The 21607-nt window shown below is 53.5% G+C and overlaps 9 protein-coding genes across 9 annotated transcripts; 3 read left to right on the top strand and 6 right to left on the bottom strand.

Annotated features, from left to right (window-relative positions):
- Positions 1-47: 47 nt before the first annotated feature.
- On the bottom strand, positions 48-956 carry N657DRAFT_51538 (uncharacterized protein). Its single transcript, XM_062787721.1, has one exon. The coding sequence runs from the start codon at positions 716-718 to the stop codon at positions 218-220; it is 501 nt and encodes a 166-aa protein (XP_062652832.1). The 5' UTR covers positions 719-956; the 3' UTR covers positions 48-217.
- Positions 384-2249, bottom strand: N657DRAFT_668154 (uncharacterized protein). The gene is made up of 4 exons (XM_062795437.1): positions 1802-2249; positions 1231-1746; positions 654-1170; positions 384-594 (listed from the first exon to the last, which is right to left on the bottom strand). Exons 1-3 carry the CDS (start codon positions 2168-2170, stop codon positions 760-762), a joined length of 1296 nt encoding a protein of 431 aa, XP_062652833.1. The 5' UTR covers positions 2171-2249; the 3' UTR covers positions 384-594; positions 654-759.
- Positions 2250-3428: 1179 nt separating this feature from the next.
- On the top strand, positions 3429-4254 carry N657DRAFT_676744 (alpha/beta-hydrolase; the record flags this gene model as incomplete). Its single annotated transcript, XM_062795919.1, has 2 exons — positions 3429-3857; positions 3913-4254. 2 exons carry the CDS (start codon positions 3429-3431, stop codon positions 4252-4254), a joined length of 771 nt encoding a protein of 256 aa, XP_062652834.1.
- Positions 4255-5464: 1210 nt separating this feature from the next.
- N657DRAFT_668156 (uncharacterized protein) lies at positions 5465-7028 on the bottom strand. Its single transcript, XM_062795438.1, has 2 exons — positions 6092-7028; positions 5465-6022 (listed from the first exon to the last, which is right to left on the bottom strand). The coding sequence occupies exons 1-2, from the start codon at positions 6768-6770 to the stop codon at positions 5643-5645; spliced, it is 1059 nt and encodes a 352-aa protein (XP_062652835.1). The 5' UTR covers positions 6771-7028; the 3' UTR covers positions 5465-5642.
- A 3565-nt stretch (positions 7029-10593) lies between these two features.
- On the bottom strand, positions 10594-11358 carry N657DRAFT_639613 (uncharacterized protein). The gene has a single exon (XM_062791802.1). The coding sequence runs from the start codon at positions 11197-11199 to the stop codon at positions 10918-10920; it is 282 nt and encodes a 93-aa protein (XP_062652836.1). The 5' UTR covers positions 11200-11358; the 3' UTR covers positions 10594-10917.
- Positions 11359-12112: 754 nt separating this feature from the next.
- N657DRAFT_630037 (uncharacterized protein) lies at positions 12113-13380 on the bottom strand (the record flags this gene model as incomplete). The annotated part of the gene is made up of 3 exons (XM_062790948.1): positions 12113-12352; positions 12600-13149; positions 13220-13380. 3 exons carry the CDS (start codon positions 13378-13380, stop codon positions 12113-12115), a joined length of 951 nt encoding a protein of 316 aa, XP_062652837.1.
- A 178-nt stretch (positions 13381-13558) lies between these two features.
- On the bottom strand, positions 13559-14815 carry N657DRAFT_668157 (uncharacterized protein). The gene is made up of 3 exons (XM_062795439.1): positions 14307-14815; positions 14022-14245; positions 13559-13959 (listed from the first exon to the last, which is right to left on the bottom strand). Exons 1-3 carry the CDS (start codon positions 14508-14510, stop codon positions 13794-13796), a joined length of 594 nt encoding a protein of 197 aa, XP_062652838.1. The 5' UTR covers positions 14511-14815; the 3' UTR covers positions 13559-13793.
- Positions 14816-16194: 1379 nt separating this feature from the next.
- N657DRAFT_676748 (uncharacterized protein) lies at positions 16195-16524 on the top strand (the record flags this gene model as incomplete). The annotated part of the gene is made up of 1 exon (XM_062795920.1): positions 16195-16524. One exon carries the CDS (start codon positions 16195-16197, stop codon positions 16522-16524), a length of 330 nt encoding a protein of 109 aa, XP_062652839.1.
- Positions 16525-21206: 4682 nt separating this feature from the next.
- Positions 21207-21518, top strand: N657DRAFT_676749 (uncharacterized protein; the record flags this gene model as incomplete). The annotated part of the gene is made up of 1 exon (XM_062795921.1): positions 21207-21518. One exon carries the CDS (start codon positions 21207-21209, stop codon positions 21516-21518), a length of 312 nt encoding a protein of 103 aa, XP_062652840.1.
- Between the last annotated feature and the right edge of the window lie 89 nt (positions 21519-21607).

The raw sequence follows: 21607 nt of genomic DNA on the forward strand, positions 1-21607 counted from the left end.
AGCCATTCATGATTATATCAGGGACTACAGTGTAATAATTCCTCAGTAGAATCCTGAAGCCACCTCATGTTACAGCTACCATTTTCTCCCGGTTTCTCCTTCCTTTATCCCCATCTTTTCTCTCCCTTCACAAATTCAGTGCTTCCTCTTCCTCATGTTCTACTTGTCTTCTAAGGTGAGACTAAGGGCTCCTCCTGTCCCTCTCGCCTTTATCAATTCATGTGATGGAGAAACTGCCAGTGATTTTTGTGTCGGATGGACACAATAGGGTTGAAGTGTACAATACCTGCCTACCGATCATCACATCCAACTCCCACATTGCCCAATTGGTGCCACGGTGTTGACCGACGGAGGTACTGTACTTATCAAATTTCATTAAATGTACCTCTTGGTGGTCCAGCTGAACGGGACTGCCGAAGACGTCCGTATCTCGACCAATCCCGGGCTGCCTCGCGTCCCGACAGACTGGAGCTGGAGGCGTAGTGTCAATAGTGCACTTGTCCACGTGGTGGAATTGTGCCATGTCTGCAGCGAGGCTAGCTGGCCCTGCTGAGGTACATTTGGCCAGTCCAGGACCACATCGAATCAATGGACCGGCAGAATCAATGTGAGCAAGAGCGTGATGCCATGCTTGGGCGGGTATCTTCACATACTGTCCATCTGCTAACTCAGCTCTTCCTGTTCTTAATCCATCACTTTCGCCATCTTCTGCATGCATTATTACCTAATAACCTGTGTGCAAAACTCCACGACTCGGTGTCATGGGACCGGCCCGTTCCGTTGTTCCACCCTCCATTCCACGTCGGTACGCTGATGAATGACATCCATCGGGATATCGCTGCCCCCCATGCGATTATCATCTCGATCCGTGCCACGCTCCTCATCGCTACGGCGGCTCGGCGTCGGGCTGGCGTGGACCGTCACGTGGACGCGACCAGCCAGATGCTTGGGCACCAGCTCAAGGTCGTCGCGGGACTGCGGCGGTTCCTCGTCTGACTCGGTCAGCCGGTTCCACTGTGACCCCTGGGAGTTGAGGACTTTGGTGTTGCTCTTGCGGCCTGTCCCTCCGATGGTGATGATGGCAGAACCCTTTGGTTGGGAGAGCGGGCCCTTGGAACCGCCAGTGCTGGATGGCCAGGCGGATCTCCAGAGATCACGCACTAGAGGGCCCTGAGAAACATGGAGTCAGAATTTTTAAGCTCGCAAAGAAGACGGGAAGAATGAGCTTACCAAGCATGGAAGGCAAGCTGACACGATCCCGGAGCTGATCTCGATGATGTTCCAGGCGCAGCCGTCGGCCAGAGACCAGGGCACGTCGTCGGTGGTGTAGGTCAGGAAGACGCGGAAACGGTAGATGCTCGTAAAGACGACGTAGCTCCCCAGCAAGAAAATGAACATGAGCAGTACCCGCTGCCACAGGTTGGTCTTGAGCCGCAGGACGTGGGGCATGGGCAGGCAGAGGATGGCGATGTCGCAGAGGATGCTCGGCACTGAGATGCAGAGCTGGGTCAAGAACAGATTGATGCAAGTTCCTTCCAACCACGGCTGCCAGAGCTTCTCGCGAGGCGTACATTGCCAGGTGGCGGCCAGTATGCAGGCGATACACCATGCGGTGGAGATTCCGCCGCAGATGTAGCCGCCCAGGCGCACGGAGCGGACGGGGAAGACGCGAAAGTAGAAGAAGAGCAGCGAGAGTTTATAAAGATTGACGCCTGTGACATATATGATCTCGGCGCCGACGAGGGTCTGACCATGCATCGTCAGCGAGACTATCACGGCACAGACGGTTCAAGTTGCAAACCTCGTTCAGTTTCTGCAGCTGTGGCAAGGTCAAGGCACCCGAGTGCAGCCCCAGGCCTATCTTGACGAGCTCCAGGTTCATTACCATGTTTCCGATCAAGATGGCAAGGGAGGCGACGATCAGCCAGTCGTCGGTGGCGATGTGGGCAGCCTGGCGCCATCGAGCGACGAAGCGAAGAAGCACAAAGACGCCCGCAAAGACGGTGAATGCGATGGAGACATTGCGCACATACGCCCTGCTGTCTTCGGTCAAGTCCTGGTTCTCGGCGAAATCGGTCAGTTGCTGCAGGTATGCTCGCTCGGCTTCGGATCTTGACGTGTCGTTGACCGGGTAGACGACAGCTGACGGGGTCGGCGCCGTCGAAGCCATTGTGGGCTGTCGTTTTCTGCGTAAGGTCCGGTATTGGATACAACTTGTCACAGAGATATTTCCAGAGCGACGAGAGTCCCGAGCATGACACGAGGTAACCCCATGCTCAAGTCGGCAGACTGGATGGACACCGCTCACATGCATGCAAGAGCAAAGCACACTCTCGGCCGGACCAAATACTCGGGTCCGCCTCTGGGCCTAGCCATCCCTCCCACTTGAGATAGAAAGTTTCTGCAAGCACCTTTGGCCCGACTCTTTTCCAACACAAGTGTCCCCTCAAAGCGCTCTGCCGGCATCTCTTAGGGGTTGTCGGTAAAAGCTCGTCCCCTTCGGCTAACCTCCTTTCAGGCCGCCATGCGGATAACGGGTGGAGAGGTCCACCTTCGATGCCGATCCTTGCCCTCTGCAATGCCGGGGTAAGAGAAATCGCTTCCCTGCTGACAACGGCCTGGGAAATATTTCCTTCAAAGGGAGGAAAGAGCGGACTTCCCCGCCCAAATGGATCAACTGCACATCGCCACATTCAGGGCTTTGGCAGCAACTCGAGTCATTTCTTTCCCCGGAAACGCTGCTCCGTACCTCAGGTCCACCCGTTCGTCTGTCGCCAGAAGCGTTGTGGGCTCCTTGAAGCCGTTGAAAAAGGGGTTTCGCTCAACTCGGTCCCTGACTGACTTCCACCCGCAGTGGGTCTCGAAAGTTGCGATTCTTGAGGATGTTCATCAGATGCAGGGGGGGATGCATGATTGGGTTCTGGGGGTCTGCAAGCGGTGTTGCAGCGCGTGCTGCTGTCGTACGACCGTGTGGTTGATCTCCCGCCGAGTCCCGCTGTTCTCTCTATCAAAGAGTGAGACTCAGGAAAGCGCCAGGCGTCCATCGAGGCAGGTGCTTTGCACTCGACCCGGACCAATATGTCCCGAACATCAACCCTCCACAAACTATCGACTCTTCGCGCCGAGCACGATAAAGCGAGATGGCGATTATCTGGTGTACCCACCGACGGAGGCCTTGGCGAGTTGGCCGAGAGTGTTAGCTTGCCGTAGCGTTGCCGTAGCGTTGCCGTAGCGTCGACCCCAGCGGCACCACTTGGATGGAGTCCAAGATGTCGTTAAAGCTCCCCGTCTTCCCAGCCATTCGCTTGTTGGGCTGTCTCATTGCGGTGTAACGCCAGGCACACACGTGGAGACAGGCTTCCAGCCACAGACACACACGCACCATGTTCTCCCTCGTTTGCCGCATTTTGGTCTTCGCTGTCTCAGCCATGGCGGCCGCCACCACATCCGCGCTGCCGACCATCGTCATTGTCCCCGGCTCGTGGCAGCTGCCGTCCGCATGGGACGAGTTCCGCGCTGTCGCCGCCAGGGCAGGCCACGAGGTGTACCATGTTTCGTTGCCTAGCATCGGCGGCACGGAGCTGCCCCTGACAGGTCTCCCCGAGGATGTGGCTGCCGTCCAGCATGTCCTAGACGGGCTCGCCGACCACGGCGACGACATCGTCCTGCTCTGCCACTCGTCCGGCGGCGTCGTCGGCAGCAACGCCGTCGCGGGCTACGACATTGCCACCCGTAAGGCCCTCGGCAAGAAGGGCGGCGTCGTCCGCATCGTCTACCTATCCGCCTTCTTGCTCCCCAAGGGCAAGAGCCTGCTCGATATGCTTGGCGGCGTCCCCCTGCCGTGGATGATTGTCGACGTAAGTTCCGCCATTTCACCCCTGAACATCATGCCCTTGCTCACGCCAAACCCAGGGTGACCGCGTCACAGGCGACCCGGAGATGATGCCCGAGATCGGCTTTAACGACCTGCCGGCCGACCAGCAGGCGTACTGGGCCCAGCAGGTCACCTGGACTTCGGCCGCCCTCTTCGCCGCGCCGTCGGAGTACGAGCCATGGAACAATGGCATCCCCGGCGCCTACATCTTTCAGACCATCGACAACGCCCTGCCGTACAACCTTCAGCAAAACATGGCTCAGCAGCTGCAGCTGGGCCCCCACCCGCGCAACGCAACCATGGAGAGCGGGCACTGCGGCTTCCTTAGCATGCCCGACAGGCTATTGGGTGCCCTGAAGCAGGTCATTGGCGGAAACTGAGGGACGGTCGAGTCCATGTCTGTGTCGTAGAGACGGTCAAGGAAAGAAGGTTTCACGGGTGATACCCAAGAACCAGGTTGATGTTAACCACCTGGTACCCCGGTACTTTACCTTGGTCAAAGTTGAAATTGCTTTGATAAGTCAACTCCTTACCTCGGTTTTTGGTTGCCCTGATGCGATGCCACCTTACCTGTCTTTGTCCAACTCGAATCTTCAATGCCGTGACGTGATGCACTCTTTACTATAGCCATTCCAGTCTCTTCGTCACTATCGCATTGTCCATAACTGATATCGATGCTCGCCGCTTTGTTGTTCCTCGTGCAATAGATTACAAAAGAAACCAACGTAGACAGTCGGATCAGACGCCAACAAACAAAGACAACTTGAATACAGTGATCAAAGACCAATCTGCAGCACCTAACCAGATGAACGAAAGAAGCCACACACGAAAACTGAGAACGAGACATGTCGATGCAGGACCTAACGTGTCGAAACGGTCGCGTTCACCTTTGAGATGGACGGCCTTAAGATGAGGATATGCTAGCCTTGGATGTTGCGTGTGTTGCCAAAGTGTATATTGCCCAAGCCCGACTTGCCGGTAGTCGATGGAAATGGGCTCTCAATGAGCCACAGGCGAAGTACGCACTGTAATGCACAAACATCATGAGATGAAGAAACAAGTATCCGTACATTGGAGTGCCCGTTTTCTCAGTGCCAATGACGGGGTCGCTAAGGTTAGTTAGTAGTTATTGGATGTTCTAACTTCCAAGTGATCCCCTGCTATTTATCTTGATTAACTTACCGCTTTCGGCCTCACTGTTCCATCACCATAACCTCACAGTAATAAGTCATATTGGAATTAAATCCCTGATTATCTCGCTGAGAAACAATAGGCAGACCACGGCAAAAGACTTAACAAGGGCGACTCACGAAGATCCGGTCAAGTCGGTCTAATGATAGACTTCAGTGGGCGGCTTTCAGGAGGAATGTGACCTTGACCTCTCTTCCATGCCAACCAAAACCCCCGGCTTAGTACCTGGTACCGTTTGTCTGTGCCTCAGCTTTTCGTTGCTGTGACACCAAGTGCATCGACTCGAGCTCCATCATTTGATTCTGATACAGCAAAGGGTAGAACGACGCACGTGCTAATCGCAGCACCGTAAAGATTGTCGACAGCATCCAGGGTAGAAGTGGAGAATTAAAAGAAGTCGTCGCTTAAGATTATCATATACAACTCGAATACAGAACCAAGCCACGCTCATGCCGTGACGGTGTGATCGATGATCCAACCCTCTAAGGCTTTATAGCTGCAATCCCCTTCAACCCAACCTGATCTATGAACAACCAGCCAATCCCATGATATGATATCACACCACCTGCGAGCAGACCTAGGGCTCGCCAACATGTTTCTCATCCACCTTCCCAGTGCAAGTGTGGCGAGGAGGGGCCCGACAGATGCGCTTGCAATCGCCGACGCTGACATCCGGAGGCTCCAGCTTCCTCTTGCGCGTTCTCTGGGGTTCCGTCACATCCTGCTTCTTGTTCTCCGCCCATCTCAGCGCAATCTGCGTGTCCCGGAGGATGTTCATGCGGCCGAGCTCCCTAAAGTCGGCCTCGCGGAAGGTTTGGAGGGTCGACTCGCTGATGGTCGTGGCGAGCGTCTGTATGCCCCAACCGTTCGCCTGGGCCCGCCGTTTTCCCCAGTTCAAGAGGTAGTGACCGATGCCGTTGTCCCAGTGGACAGCCTTGACGACGAGGGAGCGGAGGACTGTGGGAGGTTGGTCAGCGGTCAGGGGGTGTGAGCTCATAGGAGGGGACTAGGGTGGAGACAACTTACCTAGATGCTTCCTGTGGACATCGCCATGTACGCCGAGGCACGTTGGAATAATTTCGTTGCACCAGCGGTCCCACTCTGTTTGGTTGTCGGCGCTGGCGCGCCGGAAAGACTCCAGCGCGTCCTGCAGATACACCGTAAGGCCATTGGGCGGAACCAACAGTCGCAGTACCTGCTGTCTGAACGTGAGGTCTTTGACGATAGATTCAAGCTGGCCAAGAAAAGAACCACCGATTTCTGTCAAGTTCGGGCCATCTCGGCCGTCGACGTGGTCGGAGCCGGAAGTATTAGGGCTGCTGTTTCCCAGCGCGGGAGGCTCCTGCCACTCGGCCCATCCAAGGATCTCCTCCCTCCGGCGCGTCGCGCTCAGCAAGTATCTTTGGGAGTTTTTGAAGTAGGTAGCAAGGATGAAATGGCGGCCGGGCTTCTCGTGGTTGAGGCGTAGCTGAGTGAGCCTCCAATCCGCGTCTACCGCGAGCATCCCATTGGCGGCTTCAACTTCGCGCTCGTCCCCCACTTTGACGCGCCGGTGCTCGGTGAAGTATTCAATGTCTCGTTCCTGCTGAAAGACCTCGTTGGCCATGCGAGCCATGCGGGGAAAGTCGGCTGGCTCGGCTAGTCGGATTTGCAGGCCGGGGAACCGATCCTGTGGGCGTGTCGAGAGCGGTATTTTGATAGCCATGTTCTTGGGGATGTCGTGACTCAAGAGAGCGAGAAGTAGTCTTAGTATTGATGAAGGAGGATGGTTTTGGGGCTTCTGGAGCGTGTCGACAGGTGTGATGTGCCAGTCGCTGTGAAGGTCAAAGCGCAGGATCTAGTCGGCGATGGGAATCTGGAGGAAGAAGAGGATGATCAAAACAGGAAGGATGACAGAGATGATATCCTGCTGTGGTTGACCTCGTCAGATTCGTGGTTTCCTGCGGGCTCTGGTGTGGCGCGCCAGGTAAGGTACGTGGTTCGCGAGAGCAAGTGCGCTCATGCCGCATCTGCATGTGGTCTATCTTATGCACGCCGAAGCAAGAAACCTTGAGGTATGAAACACCAAATCAAACCTGCTGCTGCTGCACTTGTTAGACACCTACATACGAATCGCGTCATTACCTGGTATGCCATCATGAGGAACATGTTGCGTCTCAGCCAACAAGGGACTCTCCTCTCTCATGTAAGGTAGTGCCAGTCAACTTCGAGTTCCACTTCAGCTTGCCGTCTCTGACTTGTCCGGCTCCCCATCATTCAGCTAATCAGACTGGAACATCTCGCATGCAAAGTGTAGTTGCACCTTGCTTTCATCCTTCAACACCAAGCGTTTCTGCCGTGAAATACGCCAACCTAAGCCCATTGAGCACCTTCAGGTTATCTTTTGTGAAATGCATTCCTTGCATTCAGTTGGTTTCGGCTACCTGCGCACTTGCGAGTGTGCCCTTGAGAGGCTTGAGACGCATATCGGGCAAGATGACAGACCTCCGGTCACCTACGACATGCATTGCAGGACAATGACCAACATGGCGAAATCTTTCCCTTTAAAGCCTCACCGGAACACAGCAGATCGATTATCCTAATCAATCATATCCCGTGAATGGTTGTTCCATGGTGGGAAAGTGTGTGGTTGCAAGCAGTGTTTGATTTTGAATCTCCAAGTTCTGGCGATTCTGTCTCTGAAAATTCGGCATCCAGTTCAGCATGACAGAATTCTGAAACTAATAAGATCAGCGTGCAAAATCACCGTTGCCCAAGTGGGCTGGTCTTCCTTCCACCCAGTTCTACCACCACCAAGCTCTTTAGCCAGTCAAGGATGTTGTGCTTCAATGGAGTGTCAATGTCAACATAAGTGTGCTCGGTCGCATACAGGGTTTGATTGCACAGTCTGGTGGGGTGCCTTTGATCCTCAGGTGACTAGGTACGTATCTAAACCTTGTCTCAGCTTGCTTGCTTGCCGAGAAACCTCTAGCACTCACTGTCTTTAAGTGAGTCTAGGACACAGAATGGCACAAATTGAAACGAGAGGAAGAACGTCAGAACCCGCACTTCAAGGTTATCTGGAAGCAAACCGAACTTGAAAAGCAGTTGGTTCTAGTTGTGGCTTGTGGGCAGCAGCAGTGCCATGATCTGAGTAAGACGCGCGTTGCAAAATCGGAACACTGGACCTAGCCGTTGACGGGAAATATGGGACATCAAACACTGAAAGGCTGAAACACTGAATGTCAGCCCACACACTTCTCCATGGAGCCCCTGGCAAAGGTTCGCCGGCTCCAAGCGGTCACAGTGGGCAGCAGCTCAGCTGCTGATCTCCGCGTGGCTGTTGATAAAATGGATGGTACTTTTCCATTTGTATGGTTGCCGCCGTGTTGGTGGTCTTGGAACAAAGATTGAAACTTTGAAACTTTGCAACCTTGAAACATTGAAACGGGAAATGTCAGCCCGACTTTCAGGTCCGTTGCCGTGGGGATGAAGCAGCGGGAACTCATGGTCGTCGGGCTGCGGCTGTCAATCTTCGCCCAGTGATTAGAGAAGACAGGTGTAACTGCCCGCTTCCTCTTCTTAAGGGGCGGTACTGTTTAACGATTGCAAACGATGGCGCGAGCTGACGACGGAGAGCGTGGCAAGGCGCGTCTCTCAAATCAGCACCCGCTGTCTCGCTCAGTAATCGCAAGTCGAGGTCAGGATGGTGTCGGGAATGGAAGGATGGGATTTATATCAAATGAAAAGCTGATGAGGGAGGACAACTTATGATGGTGAGAAGAAGGATAGCATCACGATCACGATGAAAGGGTTCCTGTTCCCGAGCCCACCCACTATTGACATGGAGTGGGCGACTGTCACGAGAGCTAGGTGGCTCAAATGTCCCAAACTTCTTGGACCTGGCCACTGGGGATACTTACCTTGGGGCAGTGGCCTGGCAGGTCAGAAGCTAGTTTCGATGTCCGGCTGATGAGGCAATAACCTGGAAGACAGGCTTGCACACTCATCTGCTGGAGGAGGGGGGAAGCCATCCAGGTGTGCCGCTTAGCTCACCCAGATGGCTGCGTCACAAAGAGAAGAGAAGAGGAAGTGGATGAAGTGGTGAGCAAGCAGTGAATTTATAGGCAACCAAGGGCGGCCTATGCACGCCTTCAAATCTGCAGTCACTTTCAAGAGCGGGTCTTTCTCTGGTGCTGCTTTGTCGCGTGTCCTCATGCGAGTAGCCATCGTTCGGGCGGTGTAGTATGCGGATGGGCATGCGGCAAGGGGGGTTTAGAAGCTGATTCTCAGACCCGCTGAGCACCCGCTCGACACATTTCGCACGTAGCTTGACTTTCCCTCAAACAACTAAAAGCTCGGCTTGTGGTCGAGGGAGGATGTCGACAATTGGCACAGGACTGCATCAACATCAACTAAAGGGAGAGAGAAGAGTCCTCAACTCAGAGGTAAGGCACTGTAAGCAACCCGACTTGAACTTCACTCGCCTCCCGGACCCGGGAGATTCAGCCGTTGGCTTCTGAGAACTGAAATCTAGGTACCGAGTCAGTAAAGACCGTTCCACCACAAACCATCTATTTCCGAGTTACGTTTCTTGTTTCTACTATAGTCCCACGTTGCTGGTTGATTATCGGTGTCCAGCTCCAACCGATCTCCAGCACTAGACGGATACCCTCCCTCCTAGGCTCCTTCTGCCCAGGCGCGGGTTAGAGAGACCCAGACAAACGTAAGCTGCCTATTGTCTCATTGCTGCATCTAACCTGGCCTAACGCTAGTTATGCCTCAATTTCACGATTTCTTTCCTTTGACGAGCAGTACTTTGTGTCCAAGCCATCCCTGTTTCGAAAGCCCAGCCATCTAGGAGATTCTAGTGCCCTCTCTTACGGCGACAACAGAGCGTCAACGTCTGCCAGCGAAGAAAGACATCAAAGAGGCGTCAGGCTATATATCACAGGTAGAGGACTGGTCTCAAGGGTATGGACGGATCTGCGCAAGAGACACATCGACAATTGCTCACCTCGCTAACTTTGATCTCTCTTTAGGCATCGCAATCAACCGCAACGAGCCCCTGAACCGCTCGATGGATGGAGGGAAACAACCAAACCCGTTCATCAAGTCGAGATACGACTTTTCCATCATGAGACCGGCGAAACCCACATTCACCAATCCATTGGCTGCGCCGGACGACCAAGGAACACACGTAGTCGAGAACGACGAAGGAGGATGGAACATGAAGAACACCAGCGGGACACCACCGCGTATGAGCAAGAGAGACTCAGACTTGGGAAAGCCCGATAGGCATGTAGCCAAGGTGCCGATTCCGGATGTTGGGGGCCAACGCAAGAGGCCAAGCCAAACCGCTCAAGGTGGATGGGAGTTGCTCGATAAGCACGGTTGCCCGGTCCTCGCACCGAGTAACAGGAAGGAAAACGAGGCACTCAACAGAGCAATTGATGATCTGGACAAGATGTTCTCCGCAAGCGTGGCTGCGTTGGGGAAGCGGTAGCACATGCCAGGTTGATCCAGCCACAGCTAAAGTGTAGATAGTACCTGGGTTGCCGAGAGGACACCCGAGATGATCTTTCCCAGGCAACTACTTCTGGTTCCAACCACGCTATGGACCATTCCTCGATTGTGGTGTGCTCAATCTCTCGCTCTTATGTGAATCTTACAAAGGGATGCAAACCATGTAGTTAATGTACAGATAAAACATCATCCCTTAGTCGCGTTCCAACACTTCAGCAAGCGCCATGCATGTAATCGAAACACGGAATCCAATATCCAACCGGCATCATGTACCATCGGCTGTATCCCATCATGACTTGTATCCTCCTCACATTTTCCCCGCGGTCCACACGCCCACAGCCGTAGACCTAAAATTTCTTCGGACCCGTCTTCCACTCGCCAGCATCCTTGACGCCCTGCGCGGCCGAGCCGACGCCCTTCTCGAGGCCGGTTCCAATGTTTGCGACGCCATCACCCAGGGGCTTGCCAATGCCGCCCGTGGCGCCCGTCACGGTCTCGCCGATGCCGCGCGAGGCAGCGCCCAGGACACCGCCGACCGTGTTGGCCAAGCCGCCGACCGTGTTGCCGAGGGTCGAGGTGACGACCTTGCCGGCGCCGGTGATGCCCGAGTCATTGTTGTGGTTGTTCATTTTGGGATGGGTGAGGTGGTTTGATCGGTTTGATGTGGAGTGAGGTCGAATAAGGATGAACTGCTGTTCGCTTTTTGATGGGATGATCAATGGTTAGGAGAGTCAAAACGTCAGAAGATCATTGTTTCTTTGCTCTTATACCTTATGCGTACTGGTATGGCCACCTAAGCTTGGCGAGTCAAAAAGCCTGTTCGGGAGCTGTCAGCTGCTCTGCACTACGTCATCCAGTCCTCGGCCTCCTCCCCACCAATCCCCCCTCAAGATTGATACCTTACAGACTTTAAAAAACTTCGACGAATTCTGTAGCATGATACCCTTGGGTTCAGGAGATGAAAGCGAACTGAATGACGTCGAGACCGTATCGTAATGCGGTCCTGAGGCGGATCTGTATGAGCACTTGCTGCAGCCCCCAGAAGCCGTCTACACGTGTACCTCTGAGAAGCTCTGAGATAACCCCCTTTTACGACTGCCAGATTCATTCAGGTTGCTGTGTGCAGAAAGGCCATCCTCATGAACGTTGAAACTTGCACTGATCGATTCAAGCCAGAGTATCAACAAATGGAGATCCCATAGTGTCGCTTCATCAAAGAGCTTAGAAACCAACCAAGCCCCTATGTTTCTCCTTAATACTACCAAGTCAGCAAGAAAGAATGTCCCTTCCTTTCTTGATAAGTCCATGCAGCTGCTGAACGCTTGGGTATTCCTGGGATTGGATAGACCTATCAGAATTGCCTTGTTGGCGGGCCGCCAACCGTTGCTTTCCACCGAGCCGGTTCCATCGCTCCTCACGTTCCCCATGTGTCAATGTGCGATCAAGTCCCAGACAACACCCAGTGCCCTGGACGAACGCTAAATCCTCTTTCCAGCGCCAGAGATGGCTTTTCCCATCCACGGTCACGTCATTATTCTTACGTTAGGCTTCCCAGTAGGCTGCGATTTGACCCTCACTGTAGCTTGTGCCGGGGTTTGCGCCAGGGCCGGGTTCGGGTTCGGTATCCGAGTCGGGCTCCCGGCGAGGATTGACTTTACCCGGTTTGCAGCCGGCGTTGGCTGCGGCTGCCCGAGCTCGAGCTCGTTGTGTCCTCTTCAGCCTAGAACGTCGTGTCTCGAGGGCGCTCGTAGTGCGGCCACCGAATACCTCGGGGTATTGCTCCTGATCAAACGAAGGGGCGATGTCAGCCAACCATAGCCTTGGGATTGAGAAAGGGACCGTTCCAAGAAGTTTAGCTGTTCAGGCTCTGCGCGCAACGGAATTACTCTGTTCCTCATATATATTATTCCTACGCCGCTGTGCCCTAGGGCGTGCCGGACCTTCAACAACTTACTATACAGGAAAACCGCGCCCTCGTGGGCCGGGTGAAAAACCCATATCCTGTTCCTCATATAGCTTCATCACTTACAATGATGTCCCAATCTGACAGCCCTTCTGCATTGAGGCGGACAAGGAATTTGTCGTCTTCATCGGTCCACGGGTCCCCACCCCGTTGAATCCGAGACCGAGTCGACGAGCTAGCCCGGTTCTTAACAGTGCCGTGGTTGTCCCGCTCCTGTTGGTTGAGGTCGAACTCACCGTTGTCAAACTCCTCGGCCCCGAACCCTTGGTCGACAATAGGATCCGGATAGGCGTCGTCGAGAACATCGTTACCCGCAGCGGCATGCTCTTCTCTAGCGGGGATCTGGTCGTAGGGAAGAGCTGGCCTGGGCATGTAAGGCAGGCCGGGCTGAAGGTATTGACCGGCATGACCAAGCTGAACTCCTTGAAAGCCAACGTTGTTGCCAGCCATGAGCTGCTGGGTGAACCAAGCGAGCCCTGAGCCCCAGCCAGCATCCACGGCTGTGTTTATCAGTGTCGTTCTGTCTCGGATGGTAAAGATGGGCCTATTTTGCATCAAGACCTCGAAGATCAGCTGGCCCCGAGGATTTTGCACCTGCTGGTGCAAGACCAGCGCACTGCGGGTTTGCGCAGGGCGGTGTTGGCTCAAAGACGGAGTGAAGAAAGACGAACGAAGCGGTCTCGCACCTTCCAAGTCCGTATTCACGACACCGGCTGAGGTAGTCGTTGAACAGCATCAGGTCTACGGTGCTGAACTCATAGGCTCTCACTTCGCAAGGCTTGACGAGGTGATACCCAAAAGTCTCGAGGCCGCACCAGGAGCACACAGCGACGAGCTGGATGCACATCTTACTGCTGGTCAGAACGCGCGGCGAGGGGGAAAGAGGGCGGCGTGGAGAGACAAGTAATGACGAAGGGGCGCGAGGTGCAGCGAGGTGGTGAACAAAAGAGCTAAGAGGTTCTTGCCGGTGTGAGGGGCGCAGGAGAAAAAAGATATGTCAACCCTTAATGGGTTAAACTCACAACCGGCGGCCTGCAAGTGCAAAAACCAGAATAACGGGCATGAAAAGGAAGCAACCAATAATCAAACTTTGACCGTCCTAAGGCCCCTAGACCGTTTTTAGCACCCCCAAGACAACCAGACGACACTTCAGACCGCAGCAATAGTGAATCCATCCCAGGTCATTTGGACTTCGTGAGCAGGCCTCGTCTGAGGCCGTTCTTCAATTTCAACTGACAGTGCCTTTTACATCATTCGGCATCATGATGCCCCTGGCAGACTCTGCAGTTGCCGTCTCCTCTCGTTGAACTGAACCATCTCAACCTGACTTCTGGCCAGTTGGGCCTCTTGCCGAGCCTTGGTGCTCGAGAAATAGATGCGCATCACTCCAGCAGCGGCGAGGATAATGAAACCGGCATGTAGAATGCTGAGAAGAGACGAGTCAGTATCCCCTTCCAATATGCCTGCAGACCCGTGTTATTTACTCACGAGAAGACAATCATAAACACCATGACGTTTGACATGTCCGAAGCCCAATACGACCGCCGCTCCCCCGATCCCCTGTCAACCAAGCCAAGCACCAGAAAGCAAAAGGCCCCTATCCCTACCAAGGCGATGTCGAAACACACAACCACAGGGTTGATGGCCCGCCTCCTCTTCAGGAAGAGAAGAGACACCAGCTCGTACGTATCCATCAAGATTCCGGTTATGACCTGCCGGCACATCAGTCGAGGGTTCCACAGACCACCAGTTAGGGATGAGTCCGGAGCGCACTGGGAAGAAGGATGGGAAGAGGACATCGACTCGTGTCGTCGGTTCCGACCTCCAATAGCCGTACAACCAGGCGACGAAGGCCAAAGCGCCAAACTCGAGCAAGACAGAGAGAAATCGCCCGATAACCTGCACCCAATTGAATCTGACGCCCAGCAGCCCGGTGGCTGGAACGCGAGGGACGCAACCGCCCTTCTCTGTGTCCATCCTTAGATCTTAGGGTGGGCTTGCGTCGACGTGGTGCTCGTTTGCGAAGCTGGTCGGCCGAGGAAGACGAGGCCAATCTCCCCCAGCGCGTCCAGTCGCTTTGGGTGGCAGATTGCGTGCCTCGTTCGGTGCTTGGTGTGGTGCGCCGACAGGATGAGATCATGCGAAAGAGGCGGGAAGGGAAGTACAAGTACACCTGTAAGAGCACCCGGCTACCTGACCTGATGGGTCGGGTGTGTGTGGTTTTCTGGGAATGGAAACTGAAGGGGATGACACTCTTATCACGGCATCGAGGTGAAGTTGCTTTAGGGCGGTCGAGAGCAGCAATGATGCGGCACAGCCGTCCAGGGGCAATCCTGTACCCCCACCTGCAGCCCGATAGAGAATGCTCAAGTCGGCTGGGTGACATCTGTTGGTTGTTGCTTATGCAGGGGACGTCTGCTCAGGCGCTAGCTGGGACGCCGACCCTTGTTTGAGGATGCCGGAGAGCAGATCCAAGCAACTTGAACACCATAGTGCCCATTCTCGGCCTGATATACACAGAATCTCTCGGGATACTTCCTAAGAATCATCAGCGTACGGCGGTTTCTGACACGAATTTGACTCAAATTCAGTATGCGGAGCCCGTTCCTTAGAACCACTGACCCAAGGGTTCGGAGCAGAGTTTGGGGTAGACGGCCTGGAGGATGCCGCCCAGTCAATAGTACCACCTCAATTCACACAATCAGGGCCTCAAGAGGAAGAGGTTGGTACTTTTCTGCAAGTACAGGTCGTTTGCTCGTTGATGAAGTGAAACAGATAGCGCCATTCAAATTGGAAATCGATGGTGCCTGGGACTTCAGGTCTATCACTGGCAACACTTTTACACTGTGAGCATGTATTCTCGGTTTTGCCGTCGCTCCTGTACCTCAATAATGCTATGCATCTCAATATGACGCCATAATGGACTTAAAAATAAGTCAGCCATGTTATCAAGGTAGCACTTGACCTCTGGATACACCATTTCAACACAGACAATAGGGACATGTTTGTAGTAGAACAAAACACCATTATTTGGTTGCAGTAAGTATCTCACCTTAACCATGTAGTTGGCCTTGTGAGAGTTAGGCAGGCTCAACTGGTACCGATAGGAGAGAAGTGCTAGGGTTTTCATGGTGCGGGAACAAGGTGTGAAGACATTCAGACAAAACGTTGAAAGAGAACTCAAACTCTTAGAGTGCTGACCGGCAACTCCATGTTTCTGGCCGACTTCACACAAAAAGTCTGAAACTCTTTTCCGGTGGACGGGCTAAGGGCAACGGCTAGCCTGGACGTCTACGCAGTAACAGGTTTGTACAGGGCCTCATCCTGCTCGATAGTATGAAGGATCTTCCGACGATACACTCCGACAGATGTCAGTCCCAACAGATTTCTCTGTTTTTGCTTCCATTTTAATACTCTGCCCCTTGGTTGTTGACGCAATCACCGGTTTTAACCCTCCCACCCGATTTCCCTGAACTTACGTTGTAGATAGCAACTGAATTCTTCCAACTTCCCGATTAACTACTCTGACGATACAAACCCTCCATTTCAATGCCCGTCCCGTGCCACCACAACGAATAACAACACCCTTTTTCCAATCAATTCCACAGCCAAAGTCCATTTGATCGAGTCCTCAAGCACCCATTCGCTCAGAGATTCAAAGATGGCCGCTGAAGCCGGCATGGCGCAACCCGAGCAACGCGACAACGGCGATAACAACACCGAACCCCCGACATCCCAGATCCTCACCCTCACCCAGTTCCACGCCGCCCTGGCAACGGCACTGCTGATCGCTACATCCAGCCATAACTACCACCACAATCACTACCATCACCACCGGCAGGGTGTCACCCTCGTTAATGCGCTGTCCTACCTCCACTTCTGGTGCGCCACACTGGGTTTCGCCTGGTGGTATGCCTCGCAGTGCGCCAGCTTCAGCACGGCCGAGGCAGGCTGGGTGCGCCAGGCCCTGCTGACAGCGCGGGCGGGCTAGAGGCTCGTTTTTCACATGCTCTGTCTCGGGCTGGTTGGTGGGTTTATGGGGGGTATGGTGTTGGTTGGGCGCACGGCTGTTCACGCGTACTCTCCGGGGGGCGTTATCATCGGCGTTGAGGATGGGCTTGAGGATGGTGGCGGAGATGGAGGAGACTTGGGGTATGGGTATGGATGGGGGATGGAAGCGTTGATGGGAGTCGGTGAGTCATTTCCTCTCGGTTTGATTTTCATTGCTCTTGTTACTTCTGTTTCTGACGTGTTTGCAGTGACCATGGCCCTCGTCGGCGGACCGGTTGGACTGCTCTTTGTCGTGCTCTGGCCTGCGCTTGGCTGGTATCTGCGCCGCATGGGTCGAGTTCTTAAGTGGACTTTCCCGTACACCATATCCGTTCTGTGGTTTGTCGCCAGGTGGCTGCTGTGGGGAGTGCGAGTGGTGGTGGCATGGCTGTTCTGGGCATTTCGAATTGCTTTCAAGCTCTTTTGGGGTTGAGTTGGATTGGGAGGCTGAGTTGAGATGAATGTCTGGGACATGATCATGGTGGCGAACAGAGGGTAGGGAGCAACGGCTGGGGTGGGCATGAGCGGAAATTGGCGACCTCAGGGTAACCCAGTGCTTCGCATTCTGCATTCTTCATCATATGCCCTTACTTCATCGCATTGAGAGCTTTCGAGAGGCATTGGCGGCTCGCTTGAACCTGACCAGTGACCAGTACCTCTTCTGCCCCTTTGTCCTGATCCAAGCCTGCTTGGACAGGCAGGTAACCATACCTGGTATTCCCGTAGTTCCGGATTTACACGATACCTAACCGTGACGTGCACCCTGGGTATTTCGAACCTCTGATGGCATCCAAACTGACAGTTAACACTCCGATTGTTTTCCTGTGGCTACTTATCGCCTAGTTAATAAAGAAGAGAGGCATGCCAACTTGGCAAAGTCCCGTCTATACCTTAATGAACCCAAATTTGGCCGCTGTGGCAAAACAGATGACGAATTACAGGCAACTTAGGTAAACTACATACTTACTGTGATTATAGTTTACTGACAGCCATCCATTCGTCGCCAGTCTGGTGCCATCAAGTGACTCTGCTCGACGTCTGTACTTCGTAAAAAAGATTCAGTGCTTGGGGAGGTGAAAGACAGGTGATGTGAACTGGTTCCTAGGACCTTAGGACTCACATGGTTCAAATAGGGGCAGTGTGACAAACATGGCAGTCTCTCAGATAGGGGCCAGTGCGGGTTCACAAAGGCACCAATGTCTCCTTTTGGACGGATGTTGTGGGTCAGATTGGTGTTGGGAAAATTCACTCATACCTCGCTATTTCAATCATCCTCATGGGTGCTGTTATGTTATGTTGAGGGACTTTGCCTTGAGCAGCATTACCTGACGTGGAGCTCATGATATCGTCGATTTTGCAGCAAGAGCCTGGTGTGAGAGTGTGCCATGTAAAGTACCTAGGTAGCTAGAAGAGGGCTAAGAGATCGAGACTAAAGATCCAAGAGAACGACGGGACATATGCCTGAGGAGCCGGCAAAGAGAATTAGTCGAAGGAATTTGGGGAGGCTTATCAGGGAAGCTCGGTGTACATGGCTGTACTCTGTCTGTCAAATGGTCGACGCATTACCTCAAAGCTCCGACACAAAGCAAGATCCGCTTAGGCCCGTGGAAACAGGCGGGGACGTGATGCGCCAACATACCGTCCCACAGCCATGCCACCACATCAGTAGGATCCGAGAGGTCTTATGTAGGCGGCCAATGGGCCGCCTAGCACTCCATGAGACCTTTGACCCCTGCCCTCACTCAATAAAAGCCAAAACAGCAGAAAGATGCGTTGTCTATTTTTATTTATTTTTTTCCCTAAGAAACCTCAATCACATCCTGGCCTAGCACATCCTGAGGATTGCAAGGCCCTTTGTGCTGAGGCTCCAGGGCAACGTAAGGTGCGTTCAAAACCAATCTCTGTTCACCTGACTGCCCATTTACATGGACGCCTTAGTTCTTCTCTTTAACCGCTTCTGGCTCTTGTCGTTGCCTTGTTTGATGCGGGCAGTTTCCTGCACGTCTCTCCAGAGACGACCGGCTTGGTTCTCTGTACCTCAAAGGTCGTGTTGCTAGCCATTGTCTACCTTAATCAGATTTGCCTGCCAGATCATCCTGGGGTTTGGTTTGATTGGGGACTCCGAGTAACGAACGAAGACACCGCCCGGATGTAAGACGTCAAAGAGCTCAGGCTATGAGGGACTTTTCGAAAACGCCATGCTCCGATTCAAAGTGAGTATCATCTGGAAAGGTCTTGGTGAGATCTCGCCTCTCGGCGGTATCAGGACTCAGTGTTTGGGACGGCTGACCCCTGTATTGCTTGATGTTGTCAACTCAGACTGGAGCTTGTCTGATCTTCAAGTGACCTTTGTTGATTTGTTCTTTTACATCTAGCCCAAAGACTTCAAGCCTTCTCGCTCAACCACTCCTCCCAAGACTCCGAAAGCGTCCGAGCAAGTCACACAAGAGATATCAAGATCAGGACTGAGGAATACACCACTTGGGTGTAAGGGAAAGAGGAGGCCTACACGGGAGCTCGTACAGCAGTCAAGAGGATGGTCGCAACGGGTTGGGTACAGCACAGTCAATAGGGGGGATATACCACACTGCAGAGGGGGACATACCAGTAAGAGGTCGGATACATGTACCGTGATGACCAGCAACCCTCGACATTACACCGCCCCAACGACGGCATACGAAGTACGAACAAGGACTGGTGGAATACTGGCAAGCGTAGATATACAAGAATAACGAGCATGACAAGGCCGGAGCAACGCAGTCGTAAGAGGGATACAGGAAAAAACGGGGAGTTACGTTGGCGAGAGCAGGCTACACATAGATGGTCATGAAGAATACCAGGACTCAAGGGTCTCTGAGCGACGTGGCCCTTGACAACGGAATCACCCCGAGAAGCTGCGAGCAAGGAACCATTGACCGGAAAAGGCCGGCGAGAATCGAACCCTCAACGAGGTGCGAGTTTCGATCGAGTTCAATGATACCAGACATTGTGAAGAATCGGAATATGTTGTTGAGGGACATACACTATCAAGGGGACGAACATCTACGTACACTGTTGGCAAGGAAGTGGGATATACAACCAAGAGGAGGAATATACCGTCCAACTGCGAGGGTGATACCCGTGAGGAACAAGAAACCCACCCATGACGACAGTCAGGGAGGCATACACCATTAAAAGAAGGATATAGTTAAGGAGACTGTACAATGTCCAAGAGGAGGACGACGATGTGAAGGAGGGCTGGAATACACGACTTAAGAAGAGAGATATATTGTCAAGACGAAAGGGAAATACTTTGTCGAGAATACGCCGTCAATAGGAGGATAACTCCGACAAGAGGGCACCTGCTTCAGATATATTACCTGAAAGACCGACCCATATTTCAAGAGGAGGCCACGCATACTGTCCGGGAAGGAATACGATATCAAGAGGAGGAATATGCCCGACAAGCAACACGACATACACCGGCGGCCGATCGAGAAGACGGGGGTACAAGCAACCTGCCCGAGAACTGGACCGCGCTAGTTCAAGGGAGAGTTGATCACGACGGGACCCAGGCACCGAGGATGAAGGATCTCGGGAAAGTGAAAAGATATGGAGAGAGCATACGGCAACGTGGGCGGACATCTTCAAGAGGAGGGAGCAGCTGTGTCAGAGGAAGGGAATAACAAGGCAGCGGAGTATCGCCCTGGAAATGGCGCAAGGGATCATCAAAGACTGGGATATGCGGCAAGAAGTGGAAGATACGAGGCCGGGGCTCCGCTCAGTTTAAATTGCCACGACATGGAGTAAGAAGTCGAACATACCACCGCTCAAGGACAGGACTCATGAGGTATCGAGAGGACACGAGCCGGCAACCATTCCCAAAATATCTCGAAGAGGGAGAGAACGCCTCGCTGGAGGGAAGCGTGAACCAAACAGACTCGAGATTTGGGCACTCGGAGCCTGGAACTTTGTGAATACGGTAACAAACATGGTGGGAGCTGCGGGTTACCGCGCAAATTCGTGTCTGTCTGACATCAGGAGATATAAGACTAGACTCGCGAACCTACAAGGACAAGGGGAGTCGATTGCCAATAGTTCTGGTAGCTCAAGAGTTATTAACGCTCCAGTCAAGAACATGCAGGTCAGGGTATCAAAAAACAAAGGCTGACATGGGCACTCTCGGGGTGGAGCTGGCAACATCGGGAGCTTTTAATGCAAGGGGTGTGCGTGTATAGCTGTTTCTGTTATCGCTCTGCTCAGCAAATGGAAATGTTTGAGGGCTGTTTCAAGACCTTGCTCATGGTCACGAGTGGCCCTTGAGTTCTTGAAAGATTTTCTGAAAGTTCCGATATAAAGGATACCCGCCTTCGTGCCTCGACCCGGTCGTCCCCAAGGACCTTCCCGACGATGTCCACCGCATAACACAGCACCCCATCCTGAACCTAAGTAGATAGGGCTGAAGACGGTCCTATAAGCGAGTGAAAAGTGAGACTGAAGACCGTCCGTAGGCGATTGAGATAGAAAACCGTCCCATGTATCTACAGGTGAGTGAGGTAGACAGGGGAATTCGAGGGGCGAAGGGGCAATTATCATGACAAGCGCGAGCTTCCCTTACTCGCCGCTGATGGACCATCAACCACCATGCCCAAGACCATCGACATGGCAACTGGGAGGGTCGAGCGCACTCGACCCCTCCACGATATTGTCAACAATGACAAGAAAAGGGTGGCGTATTTCTACGACTCCTTAAGACCAATTCACCCCCAGCATCATGTCTCGCAACGGAACCACCCTCAACGAGCACGGTCAGACACCCAGTTGCTGTCCGTTGTGCCCCCGACGAGTTCGCGTCGCCTCCCGCCGCTCAGCCTCGAACTCAAGGTCAAGCTCAATCCCATCGGCCACCTGCTCAGTTTTGGTCTGGCCCTAACAGTCCAACCCGCTGCAGGCTAGACGGCAGCCACCTCGCAGCCACCATGTATCCTCCGCAGAGAGGCTCAGGGCTGGATTCTTCCGCTCCGACGGGAGAGCTCGAAGACGCC

This window comes from Parathielavia appendiculata (genome assembly GCF_033297405.1).
Source record: "Parathielavia appendiculata strain CBS 731.68 unplaced genomic scaffold N657scaffold_1, whole genome shotgun sequence".
In the NCBI taxonomy this organism is placed as follows: Eukaryota; Fungi; Ascomycota; class Sordariomycetes; order Sordariales; family Chaetomiaceae; genus Parathielavia; species Parathielavia appendiculata.

Bases quoted from the DNA above. Each gene is read 5' to 3' on its own strand.
- N657DRAFT_51538 (XM_062787721.1), bottom strand. From the start codon at position 718: ATGCATGCAGAAGATGGCGAAAGTGATGGATTAAGAACAGGAAGAGCT.
- N657DRAFT_668154 (XM_062795437.1), bottom strand. From the start codon at position 2,170: ATGGCTTCGACGGCGCCGACCCCGTCAGCTGTCGTCTACCCGGTCAAC. The intron at 1,747-1,801 runs GTTTGCAACTTG...ATGCATGGTCAG, and splicing joins AGCTGCAGAAACTGAACGAG to ACCCTCGTCGGCGCCGAGAT. The intron at 1,171-1,230 runs GTAAGCTCATTC...CATGTTTCTCAG, and splicing joins CAGCTTGCCTTCCATGCTTG to GGCCCTCTAGTGCGTGATCT.
- N657DRAFT_668156 (XM_062795438.1), bottom strand. From the start codon at position 6,770: ATGGCTATCAAAATACCGCTCTCGACACGCCCACAGGATCGGTTCCCC. The intron at 6,023-6,091 runs GTAAGTTGTCTC...AACCTCCCACAG, and splicing joins TGTCCACAGGAAGCATCTAG to TCCTCCGCTCCCTCGTCGTC.
- N657DRAFT_639613 (XM_062791802.1), bottom strand. From the start codon at position 11,199: ATGAACAACCACAACAATGACTCGGGCATCACCGGCGCCGGCAAGGTC.
- N657DRAFT_668157 (XM_062795439.1), bottom strand. From the start codon at position 14,510: ATGGACACAGAGAAGGGCGGTTGCGTCCCTCGCGTTCCAGCCACCGGG. The intron at 14,246-14,306 runs GTGCGCTCCGGA...ATGTGCCGGCAG, and splicing joins TCTTCCCATCCTTCTTCCCA to GTCATAACCGGAATCTTGAT. The intron at 13,960-14,021 runs GTGAGTAAATAA...GTCTCTTCTCAG, and splicing joins GTGTTTATGATTGTCTTCTC to CATTCTACATGCCGGTTTCA.